The sequence below is a fragment of the Myxocyprinus asiaticus genome, chromosome 8 (assembly GCF_019703515.2).
Source record: "Myxocyprinus asiaticus isolate MX2 ecotype Aquarium Trade chromosome 8, UBuf_Myxa_2, whole genome shotgun sequence".
Classification (NCBI taxonomy): Eukaryota; Metazoa; Chordata; class Actinopteri; order Cypriniformes; family Catostomidae; genus Myxocyprinus; species Myxocyprinus asiaticus.
Window position 1 is genome coordinate 1029740 of NC_059351.1, and position 13616 is coordinate 1043355.

At 38.6% G+C, this 13616-nt stretch overlaps 1 protein-coding gene across 1 annotated transcript; it reads right to left on the reverse strand.

The window, feature by feature from the left end:
* Positions 1 to 683: 683 nt before the first annotated feature.
* g3bp2a (G3BP stress granule assembly factor 2a) lies at positions 684 to 13332 on the reverse strand. Its single transcript, XM_051705695.1, is given in 14 exon segments — positions 684 to 959; positions 1100 to 1215; positions 2418 to 2545; positions 2662 to 2721; positions 2866 to 2963; positions 5974 to 6034; positions 6036 to 6073; positions 7139 to 7302; positions 10809 to 10899; positions 12221 to 12270; positions 12273 to 12384; positions 13085 to 13133; positions 13135 to 13164; positions 13241 to 13332. Coding segments are annotated over 14 exon segments (1365 nt in total).
* Positions 13333 to 13616: the final 284 nt, after the last annotated feature.

The window sequence follows — 13616 nt, forward strand, 5'->3', positions numbered from 1 at the left end:
TATCATATCACTTTAGAAGACATGGATTAAACCACTGGAGTCTTATGGATTACTTTTATGCTGCCTTTATGTGCTTTTTGGAGCTTCAAAGTTCTGGTCACCATTCACTTGCATTGTATGGACCTACAGAGCTGAAATATTCTTCTAAAAATCTTCATTTGTGTTCTGCTGAAGAAAGAAAGTCAAACACATCTGGAATGGCATGAGGGTGAATAAATGAGAATTTTTGGATGAACTATCCTTCAAAGCAAAAAAACTTCTTGCTTTACAATTTCTTCTACCATTGCTCCATGCACTATACAGACCTATTCAGGCAGATCAGGAACACATGTGAGAGTTCTTTCAAAAGCTGTGCATTTATATACAACAACAAAAAAACTATTGTCTTCTGTATACTGTTCAAAGTTTCAATTCTCTTAACACTCAGTCTTTAAATCTAGTGTTAAAGACCCTTCTCAACATTTAATACAGATAAAACAAATATATAAAGATCACAAGTATGGCTACAGGTAGCCTTTAGGAGCTGATTAGTGTAGATACATTCATATTAAGGCTGAAAAAAAAAATAAATATATATATTTAAAGTTGGCAACATAAAGAAATAAAAAAGGACAGAAACTGAAGTATGTACACATTTTTACATATCATAAAATGTTCATTTATTTCTACTTCCAAAGCTGCTCTCAATGCCAAGGAGCAGTAAAACGGCCCTCATTTGAACCGGTGCCTCTCCCAGAAGCTACTCCTGGTTTGGGTACAGTGGCACCTTGTGAAGGTGGGCCTCTGCCGTCCCGTTCTCGCGTCATACTGCTTCCAGCAATGCCACGTGGTCCCACTGGACCACGATCATTACACCTTTGGTCCCTGCGATCTTCTCCACCTCGAGTTACCCGCTCACGAGTCACCTTCGTCTTTTTCTCCTCCACGTTAAGGCGTACCTCGCCACGGAACATGATCGGCTAACCAGATGTAAAGATATTATTAGTTAGAAAATAGCAGTTTAGGGAATGTTTTCAATCCCTTACATCTGGAGAAATTAAGAATAGTACAAAAACATTAATACATACATATCGCCAAATCACAAATGACTTGTCCTTACTTTGACTCCTAAAATTCTCTGCACTGGTTCAGAGTCAAAGACAACAAAGTCAAAGTTTGGTAGCGTTCCTCCAGTGCCTTTGGTGTTGATTCGTAACTCAACAACATTCCCAAATGCTTGAGACACAAAGAAAAAGCAACATGTGACTTATATGAGAGCAGAGTTAATCTCAACGAAATTACAGATGAAAATGTTCATTGAAGGGTTTTTTGATTTAAATCAACAATACCAGATGAACAAGACACATCATGATAATTCAATGATTTTAATTAAAACATCCGGTTGACAATTTTTTTTGTGAATGTTCTCTTAAAAATCCTCAACTGACTAAAACAGAAAATTAAGACTAGTCTCTAAAACGTTTTTAAAAAGTAGCCAAAACTATTATATTTATTATGTGCTATTATTTTAGGAGCTCAGGTTTTTATAACAATGACATTTGTCTTTTGTATGCATTTTAGGCTATGCTTGATACATTTTTAAATGAATGTTTCTAGTAGGGATGTCGGGATACCGCAACCTTTTTTGTACTCGCCAGTACCGATATCTGTTTTTGTTTTGTTTTTCAGCTCTAAACATTCACAAGTGCTCACATTTGAAGTGTGCAGCACATGCAGACTATGTATTTATCTCATTCAATCGCAGCTGCTGTGGTGTAATCATCACACTATAGGACATAACATGATTTTAATTTGTGCGCTGAATGTTTACAGTGAGACGTTCGTACATCAGACGGTATGAGCATTTTTACGAGCACGATTACATGAGCGTGGTTTTAAATATTGAAGTCCTTTTTTACTATAAATCTTCCACAATCTTCTGCTTTTATTTTGCAATTCACATTCTTCATGCATATCGCCCCCTACTGGGCAGGGAGCAGCATTTATAGCAAAAAGGACTTAAATATTGACCTGTTTCTCACCCACACCTATCATATCACTTCTGAAGACATGGATTAAACCACTGGAGTCTTATGGATTACTTTTATGCTGCCTTTATGTGCTTTTTGGTGCTTCAAAGTTCACTTGCATTGCATGGACCTACAGAGCTGTAATATCGGTGTCTGTATCAGGACATCCCTACTTTACACATTTTTCTAAATGTTTTAATACTCGATTAAAGTTTGGTCTTTCACGTTTTTGCCATTTGTCATTATCAACTAAAATGTTATTTTTTACCTATATGCCATTTTAGTCAAGAGTGAAACTGACTAAAATTAATGAACATCGGTCAAAAGACTAAAACAAAAAAACGGTGTAAAAATTAACACTGTACGAGAGAACAGGATTTGGCAACGGTTGCAATCAACAAAACTTACTCATGGAGTCTTTGAGTTCACTCTCATCAGTGTCATGAGGGAGATTTCCAACAAAGAGTTGATGACTGTCTGGATACCTGACAACACTTCTGCCGTCCATTTCACTTGACTCATCGCCTCGCCCTGAGCAACATACAGGCAGTACTTCATAAACTACGCAGGCACCAACAACACCATTCTTTGTGTCAACAGCAGCATTGTCTGATTTAGTGGATTATATTCACAGTGGAAAGGCATAATTACCTTTATGAAGCTGAAATACAGTTTCCCAGTTTGAGATTCTGAAGAGCTGATGCCATCTGATGACGCATGAACAAAGTGAGGATAGAAAACAAAAACAGTTGTGGAATAGACCTTAAAAATGATACTAAGCAATGACAAAAAATACATGTAAAAATCATAAGCGATGCGTGTCATTCATGGAAAGATGAAAAAAACAAACCCAGATCTAGTCCCTCTTGAGCTTACAGAAGGTCGGTCACAGATGCGTTGATCACGCGGACGAATTGAAGCTGACAGCGTCTCTGGCTTGGTCTCAACTCTGGGCTGACCGGAGGAAAAAACGAGAGCACACATGAAACCTGGTTCACTTGCGCCACAAATCAACAAAAGTTAGCCAACATAGTTTACTGTTTCAATGATTGCTCTGTAATACACTCTGTGACCTATAGGAGAGTGGAGTGTTGAGATCCTTTGAAAATTTGGTTCAACATTTTGGGATTCCCAGATCTCAGTTCTTTAGGTATTTACAGCTGCGCCACCTGCTCTGTACTATTTTTGAAAGTAGCACACACCCCCCTAAAGCGGCAGATACTCTGGGAGGGGTGATTACTGCTTTTGGAAAAGGTCATGAGGCATCAGTGTATTACTCCCTGCTAATTCAGAGTCTTGGGGACGGAACTTCAACTCTCGACAGATTATGGGAGAAAGATTTAAATTTGGTATTGGAGGAGGGAGAGTGGGCTACGATTCTAAAAAACATCAAGTCTGCATCTAGAGATGCAAGGGTGCACCTTATGCAATTTAAGATTTTACATCGATTCTATTGGACCCCCTCTAGATTGTATAGGCTTGGTCTTAAAGACACACCTGCTGGCGATGCCAATCAGAAGATGGAGACACAACCCATGTTTTTTGGTGGTGTGTTAAGATCCAAGAATTTTGGTTGAAGGTTCAGAGTTATTTGTGACACGTTTTGGGCACTCGAATTTTACTTTGCCACGGACTCTGTATTTTAGGTGATGGGGCGGTCATAAATTTGGGGGACAAATATATAAGAAAAAAAAACTGGGTTCTGGCTAGCATTATGATTGGCAGACAAATTATTTTTAAGGGGTTGGAAGTCAGACGGAGTGCCATCATTTCCGGAGTGGTGTGCGGACATGGTGGCAACTTTTGAGGAGGTGGCAGGTAGAAGGCTGGAGTTTGGGGACTTGTTTTTCAGAAAGTGGGGTATGTATTTGGTGGTTTTGGGGGACTCTTGGGTAAGGGATGAGGAAAGAGTTTTAGTTATTTATATATATATATATATTTTATTTTATTTTTTTTTTATTTATTTTTTTTATTTTTTTTGTGTATTATTTTATGTGACCATGGGGGTGTTCATTTGGGTTAGGGTGGGGGATAAAAGATTCTATGAGTTTTTTTCCTCTGTTAGGTTTCTTTGAATCAATAAAAAGTGTTAATTACAAAAAGATTTCTCTGGAGTGTCAACAGCATTATGTTAGGTGGAGTCAGTAATTTTTTGTTTATGTTGCGCTGACACCAAGTGGCGTAGATTTAACATCACGCAAGAACAAAAGTTCTTAGTTACCGCTGTCATTGTAGAAATGCACATGATAGGTTGTGCCCACGTAGGTTTGGTTTGAAAGTTGGTAGGGACATATTGCACGGAAGACATTCAAAATGTCGATATTAAAAAAGCGAGACACTATAGTATCTATAGGCACAATGTTTCTTAAAATAACAGGTGTCATTTTCTATTCCTCTGCCCCACCATATTAAACATGAGCCTGCTTTTTTACTAGGCATATTTTGATCACAAAAGGTCTACATTTTATTTCCTGTATTTTATAGACAAAACATGCTTCAATCTACCTCGATGTTCTTCTCCAATGTGCAAAATAAAACATGTATTGGCTAAATGTACGCTACACGCACTGTGTGCGGAAAATATGAAATATTAGTTCAAATGCAAAACATCCTTGCGCTGACAAAGACCGACTATTTTTGATGAGCTGCTTGCTCGACTCACATGCCTATAGTCCTTCACGCTAGTGCCATCCTTGACTCTACCCTCCCTAGCAACCGGGCCAATTTGGTTGCTTAGGAGACCTGGTTGGAGTCACTCAGCACGCCCTGGATTGGAACTTGCGACTCCAGGTGTGATAGTCAGTGTCAATACTCGCTGAGATACCCAGGCCCCTACTCCAGTGGTTTAATCATTCAAACTTCCTCGCACTTGATGCACAAAGCATGTCACGCACAAAGTGTGAACGAGCTTCTATAATGAACATGCCATGGAGACTGCAGAGGTCAAGATTTACAGTGAAAAAGGAGTTAAATTTTGGTCTGTTTCACACTCAAAACTGATAGTATCACTTCAGAAGACATGGATTAAACCACTCGAGTCATATGGAGTAACTTAATGCTGTCTTTGTCCTTTTTGGAGCTTAAGTTTTGGACCCCATTGACTTGCATTGAATGGACAAAAACACAACCTTAAAATTCTTCATTTGTGTTCCAAAGAATTCATACGAGTTTGAGATGGCATAATGTTGAGAATTGTAATTTTTTGGTGAACTACTACTTTTGTGCCAGAAGAAGTTTGAAAGTTTTCCATTTGTTTTCATGACCACCCTCCCTCTGACCCTTAGAATTTAACAGTCCATTTTTAGCTATTGCACCTTTAAGAAATGCCCCCTTCAAATGGTAATCAATCAACAGCACTGATCACTCAAGCACCTGCTAAAGGTTTGCTGTCGTGCCAAATTTAGTTTTTAATAACAGCTCCCTTCAATAACAGCGTCTTTGCAATGCCTGTGTTACATTGTGACACTCCTAAAAGTGTACAATGCATGCAGAAATGTGCCAAGATTAGACTTTATAGCAATATATATATATATATATATATATATATATATATATATATTTTTTTTTTTTTTTTTTTTAAATAAACTCTAGGTGCTTATTTCTATCGTTGAGATTCTTCAGAAGGATGTGCAGAGCAGCAGGTGCTACACACACACACACACACACACAGGAACAGCACAAGGTTTGCCAGACTTTACCATAGTTTCTGTTGTTTAGTAATAAGTGTTTATCCTGCTTTTCCTCATTAGCTCACCGTGGACGGCCAAGTTTGTGATCATCAAATAGGCGTCATCGATGTCTAAATGTGGGCGGGCATTAATTGAAGCATGCATCTCTGAGATGGAGTCACACAATTACAGAATGAGCTGTTTAGCCAACTATCTTACAAGATCAAGGAAAATTGTATTCCTCATGATTTGATCCCTTTAATGAGTAAGAATACATTCATGCACAGATTAGCTACCTGAGCGTTTGGTGCTTTCACAGCATGGGGTGAACCTCCAGAGGTTGGGACAGTCCCACTGAGGCAGATTTTTGCTTGTCACAGAAGCCCAAGAGAACGTCTGCAAGAGAAATAACAATTATGCCTCAGCATACAAATACAAAAGAGATGGAGCATTTGGTTAATAAAAAAAAAAAAATAAAGGGATAGTTCGCCCAAAAATGAAAATTCTCTCATCTGGGATGGCATGAGGGTGAGAAAATGTGTGTGACTTTCTTTCTTCTGTAGAACACAAATGAAGATTTTTAGAAGAATATTTCAGCTCTGTAGGTCCATACGATATGAGAACAGATCAATATTTAAGTCCTTTTTTACTATAAATCTACAGTTTCACCAGCCCTCCTATGCACGTTCACAAGAGGACCAAGTTCTTCTTCTGTATTTGCATTCTTCCTGCATATCACCACCTACTGGGCAGGGGAGAAAAAAGAAAAAAATCATTTGCTCAACAGCTCAAGTGGCGAAATGCACGAGGAATATGAATCGAAAAACAAAAACTATCATAAACATGCATAGGAGGGCTGGTCAAAGAAGATTTATAGTACAAAAGGACTAAATATTGATCTGTTTCTCATCCACATCTATCAAATCACTTCTGAACACATGGATTAATCCACTGGAGTCTTATGGATTACTTTTATGCTGCCTTTATGTGCTTTTTGGAGCTTCAAAGTTCTGGTCACCATTCACTTGCATTGTATGGATCTACAGAGCTGAAATATTCTTCTAAAAATCTTCATTTGTGTTCTGCAGAAGAAAGAAAGTCATACACATCTGGGATGACATGAGGGCGAGTAAGAGAGAATTTTTATTTTAGGGTGAACTGTTCCTTTAAAAAAACTGTCTAGTAATACAATGAATTTCTGAGACAATCTCAGAAAAAATAAATGTATAGCTTCTCATTTGGACACAAATTAGTCCAAGCTGGTAAGAACTGGCTTAATACAATATTAGTTCTTGGTCTTTAAGTACAGAATATTTCTTAAATTAACCAAACACTCCATCTTTGTATTTTTAATTGTCTAGTAGATTTAACTCCAATATTGATGTTAAACAAATATATGGGCAAAAGTACAGCTATTCTGTGATGATAAAAGCTAGTTCATGTAGAAACAGCAATAAGTACTTCAGATGTTTCTTGTATGTTCTGTGGTGATTCCACAGGAACAGGGGACGGTGCATTCTCAAACTCTTCTAGAACCTTCTCTTCAGCCTTGAACTTCAGTTCCTTAAGCTTGGGTTCTGGGGCTGCTCCAGAGTCCAGTTCCAGAGGTGGTTTCTCGTGTGTCTCTTTTCACTTTCAGCTGTAGCAATGGTGTGGAAAGGGACCAGTGATGAAAGGAATTCAGAAGAAGCCGAGAATCTCAATTGTCAAGAAACTTAACCAACAGAAGCATACTGGAACTTCACAGGAAGAGATTAATCCTATACGTTACCATGTTATCAGCGGGCACTGACTGGTTGATAGGAATGTTGTGGAAATCACATTGTGCTTAAGAGTAATGGCGTTTTGAACAATGCTTCACAACTATTCAACATGAACCTTTCTATGACTAAATCTGTCATTGAATCTGTAACCCTTTTCGCCCTTTAACAAACCTTAGTTACCTCTAAAGAAACCAGTTCGTAAGTTATGTGACTGCTTAAGGTCAGGGTAAGGACAGGTTCAGAGCAAATAATATGTCTGGGAGTATTTTCACTGTTGAGGCCCCTGCACAACTCCTACGAAAAAGGATGAATGGGTGTGATGTCATTTAAAACAAAATCTGGCCAAAATGCATGCGTTTGTGTTTTAAGTGGTTTGTAACAGCTAGGCGGGGCGAACTTTCAGGAGAAAGTCATCTGGCTGTTAAACATGTTCTTACTGCCATTGGTCCACATCATCAGTAGATGTGACCTGGAGCTCCACCCACTTTGAGGCCAACAACCAACTCCCGTTTAGTCAGTTCAGTCAACACGAACACGAGTTATTAGCAACCTGGTACAAATGTACCTACATCTGTACAATTGTTCACGTAGAAACATTTGTCGTTCGTTTTTTTAGTCTTCAGAAGGAATCAGATCTACTCAAACACTCTTAAGTGCCCATTCACTCTGTTGTTTGATATGCTGCTGCACTCATGTGCGGTCTGCAGCCGAAAGCCATTCACACATCTGTCCAAAGATATGCCAATCATCATTCTTTTGTCTGTATTCTACCCACTGACACTCTTTAATACACCCATCTTTGCAGTAGTTTCAGTGTCATCAAATTACAATAACAATGTAATCAGTGCATATTATGGCTGCGGATAACGTCAGTGCATTAGCACCGTGAATGCACATGGTAAACATTACAAATCACACATTATCTACTGCATATATTTGACTTTAAACTACAGATGCACAGATACCACTTTCTCTTCTGATCTGATTCCGATACCTGAAATCTCAATATCGGCTGATCTGATGAAAGTGTTGTTTTTCCTTTCATAATCAGATATCTTTACCTAACTCTGTGATACTAATAGGGGGTAATGTTTTATATTTAAAGAAACCTTTACTACACATTATTTCAATATTAATGTACAGCCTATTATGAATAACTAGTGTACTGGATAATGCAGCAGCAAAATTAACATTAATTCCAGTGAAAGTCTTAAGTAGAAAAGATGTCAGTTTTCTCAACTTGTATCTGGACTTTAAAGAAATCATTTAATTTAGTTGTATGACACCAGTTCACCTTTCCATTCACACAGTTATTTTTGGAACCCAGTCAACACATAAATGGTGTAGTGATTTGTCAACAAATAATGATTATTATAATATTATTTTTGACTTTTAGAATTGTATAACATGAGAGCAATACGTTTCAGTCACTTAACTTTAAAACTCTCTGGCTTTTATTTTGACAATCGTAACACTCCAGAAGTCCTGTAAGTGTCTGTTTGTGTGCTAGTTAACAAACATTCAATTATCTTTTCATTCAAATTCTATTGTAATGCTCCTCCGCTGCTGTTCTGAATGCATGTTATAAGCGAACCGAACTATTGAGCTTCTACATCCGCAATGTTTGTGTGTGTGGCATGCACACATACTGCACACCGCTCTGTGGGCCGCAAGTACATCAACACCATGTGTGTGCTATGTACAGTATGTGTCAACAGAGCTGCGTCATTCATTAATGCGCTGCAAATGCGTACTATATACAGCATTTACTTAAACTCAGCCTTTAGCAATTCAGAGCTGTCGCATGTCTTCAAGTGGCTTTGAATAAAATGCACGAGTCATATGATCTACTTTAATGGTGCTTTTGTTATTTTATGTAATTTTTGGAGCTTGACAGTAATGAACATTAATAACACACAGTATCGGATTTGGATCGGGCTCAATGGACTGATACACGATATATCTAAAAACGTCAGTATAGGAGACAATACCGATCCAGGTTTTATACCGTATGTAGTCTTTTTTTCTCTCCCCTTTTCTCCCCAATTTGGAATGCCCAATTCCCAATGCGCTCCAAGTCCTCGTGGTGGCGTAGTGACTCGCCTCAATCCGGGTGGCGGAGGACGAATCTCAGTTGCCTCCACGTCTGAGACCGTCAATCTACGCACTTATCACGTGGCTTGTTGAGCGCGTTACCGCGGAGACATAGTGCGTGTGGGGGCTTCACGCTATTCTCCATGGCACCCACGCACAACTCACCACGCGCCCCACCGAGAGCGAGAACCACATTATAGCGACCACGAGGAGGTTACCCCATGTGACTCTACCCTCCCTAGCAACCAGGCCAGTTTGGTTGCTTAGGAGTCACTCAACACGCCCTGGATTCGAACTCGCGACTCCAGGGGTTGTAATCAGCGTTAATACTCGTGGAGTTACCCAGGCCCCCAGTATGTAGTCTTGAGCGTCCTCAAATTTAAATGTACCTCTAAACACCTCCAACAACGATGTGGTTGATGCCTGAATGTTGGAGTCGGTATGTTGTTGCTCAGCTGTTTCGAGCTTCTTTTTGGCTCTGAGCCAAGAACGAAAAAGCACTTTGCCGTGAGTGTGCTGCGTTTCCATTTTAACAATATACCACGAAGACCCTGTTACACTGGAGTGGTTTAAAACTAAAAAGATTAATATCCCAGAGTGGCATAATCCTAGTTTGGTATCCTACTCAAAGCCCAGACATCAAGCCAATAGAGCGACTAGGAAATGGTTTAAACAGTTCACAAATGATCTACATTCAGCATAAGAGTTTATCCAAAAGAAATAGGCAGAATTCCAATGTTAAGACATGCAATGCTGACACTTTTGGATATAAGGGGCAAACACTGTGTTTATCGGTGCTGCAGGGCCGTGCATAGACACTGAGTGGCTTAAACAGAAAAAGGGCCTGCCGTTGTTTTGAATCAAGCTTTGCAAAAAACACTTCCATTAGCAGCCTCTCTCTGCTCTCTTTTGGTCTCAATCTTTGTTTTTGTGAAGTCTTGGTGCTTTAACAATGTGCAACACAACTTTTTTTGGACCCGATCAAGAGTTGGACCTACTTAGAACCCCTTTCCCCTGATCCGCTGCCCTGCAAAATAGAGATGCGAAGCTGCAGCTGAAGACGGCTGTCTTTAAGTTTAAAAAAAATCATGCAGACAGTGTTGTACCATTTATCACTACAGTGGATAAAAGGTATTCTGCAAAATGAATAAATGCAAATGAAATTACTTTCTCTAGAGGGGCACCTCAGCCAAGAAGGGCAAAGTAGCATACCCCTCTGTGCATGTCCCTGAGGTGCAGTATATGAATTGTATACAGAAAATTACTTAACTTACCTTCATCCAGTTCAGCCTCAGAGTCCCCAAAGACCTCATCCTCATAATGGAAGATGTCACTGCAAACATAAAACTTATTGGCCACAGAACCCTGCACATACAGCAATGCAAAACACAAGTCAAGCTTGTAGTAAATCACAGCATTGTACACTACAATAAAAGACAACAGTAAACATTGAAGAGAAGTGCTCATGAAGATTGTTTGTTTCTTGACAGATCCAAAAGCTCAGCTTTTAAAATGGGCTTGTTATATTAATGTAATTTCTGATCTGTGCCTGCATATTACTTTTGAAAATTAATGTATATCATTTGAAGCCTGTGTCTGTAACATATTACCCATTGGCAAAAAGAGTTCACAATTTCAGGGCCATTCATTCCAAACAGCAGAGACTGACTTTGGTTTCCAGTGAATGTGGCAACTGTTTTTCTTTGCCAGCAGATTAATTAATATTTTAAAGATGAAATGTGAAACTTCTGCACCACTAGCGCCACCCAATGAAATGCAAAAATAAACTTATCAAACATGCTTCCGAAAACAGGGAGGAGTTAGGAAACAAAGAAAGGAAGCAAGGAAATGAAACAAGGATGCACAGTTTCAGAAATGAGAAGCACCCATTGTTGTTATGTCGTGCTGGACGGGTCACTCAAAACAAAGAGGAATATTTATTGCATCACAGACAGTGTTTACAGTCTAAAAAAAAAAAAAAGAAAAAGAAAATCACCTATGAATGGCTTACTTATAGTTGTGTCTGCATATTTAAAAGGTGCACTCAGTCAGTTTTTGAATATGTAGTCTTGGACTTACAGTGACACCTAGTGGTGTGGATGCAGCATGATTCAAAATCAATAGTTTTCAGTTTCAGATGAAGTTGTAGAAATTCACCATTCACAATCAGCCATGATTAATCCAAGAGTGAAAGTGTCCAATAACAAGCCGGTTACTGAGATTAAGCGAGTAGTATTCAGCTGGTCATGTGATTCTAACATGGCTGCCCCCATTAGGGGACCCTCTCCATGTAGAATAAAACAGCTTTTATAAGGTTACTGATATGACTAGAGTCCTCATCTCATGTGAGTGCTCATGATTAAATACACATGTTTCAAAATTACAATTCATTTCTTTAAGAGTAAAACTTTGAGGAAAAAAAAATTACTGAGTGCACCTTTAAGCTGTGATAGGTGAAAGTATTAACACTGAAAAAGATACACACTTTAGCTTTAACAGTTCTTCTGACGCAACTTTCCTACAGAGTAATTATGTCAAATGTGTGTAAATATTCATCATTTTGCACTTTTCTATTGTCAATTCCACAGAGTGATACTTTCCATAATGGAAAGGTTGTTTTGTTACAGGTTGCATATAAAGCATATGATGCATTTGAAAGTACAATGGCATGTTATTATTCACACACCTCTGGGGCCAGCACAAATGTCTGCAGGAACTTCCTCATGGGCTCTCCATCACCTGGACAACCACACCATCACTCAGAGTGGCATGGGCATCCACATGCTGAATTTTTGTGTGGCACTCACTGAATTTCAAGGACAACAGATGCTGGTTGATATCTTTATAATCCTTATAATTTCACAAGTGTTACATGATCACATAATCAACATTAAAGGGATAGTTCATCCAAAAATGAAAATTCTCTCATCATTTACTCACCCTTATGTCATCCCAGATGTGTATGACTTTCTTTCTTCTGCAGAACACAAATGAAGATTTTTAGAAGAATATTTCAGCTCTGTAGCTCCATACAATGCAAGTGAATGGTGACCAGAACTTTGAAACTCCAAAAAAGCACATAAAGGCAGCATCAAATTAATCCATAAAACTCCAGTGGTTTAATCCAAGTCTTCAGAAGTAATATGATAGGTGTGGGTGAGAAACAGATCAATATTTAAGTCCTTTTTTTTTTTTTTACAAGTTATCCTCCCTGCCCAGTAGGGGGCAATATGCACAAAGAATGCAAATAACCAAAAACACAAGAATGTGAAAGTGGAGATTTATAGTAAAAAATCTCTTACCACTTACCAAATCCCTTCTGAAGACATGGATTAAACCACTGGAGTCGTATGGATTACTCTGAAGCTCCAAAAAGCACAAAGGCAGCATAAAAGTTCTGGTCACTATTCACTTGCATTTTATGGACCTACAGAGCTGAAATATTCTTCTATAAATCTTCATTTGTGTTCTGCAGAAGAAAGAAAGTCATACACATCTGGGATGGCATGAGGGTGAGTAAATGAGAATTTACATTTTTTGGGTGAACTACCTCTTTAAGATGCCCATAGACTGCCTCTGACAGCTTTCCACTGGAATCCGTGGACATAGGATGAGTTTTGCCCATAAAATCTGAATCATAACAGAAGAACAGTTTTGCATAGCTGCCTTGTATGATGAAGTGCAGAAATGATTTTCTGCAGTGTACCTGTGCAGGAAGTCTGGTGCTTTGAGCAGTGTGTAATACTGTCTGGCAAACTCCCACCCTACCAGCAGGGGACTGGGCTTCTCAATCACCATTTCTTTGCTAAAAAGTCAGAAAATCTGTGAACATTATTTTTTTACATTAAAGAGTCCAATGATTGAAAAAAATAAAATAAAATCAAGCACTTCTGTAGGAAAGGTGCATCTTTGTATTTATCATTATATCTTAAACATTCAAGAATTGTTAAATGGGTCTTATTTCATTTATTATGTTGACATGGTGAATGAGAGCTGCACGTGCAATCCATTAAGCATTATGATAAAGACATTGATTTAAAATCAACTTAACTCTCTAACTCTTAACCTTATTATTCAAGTGA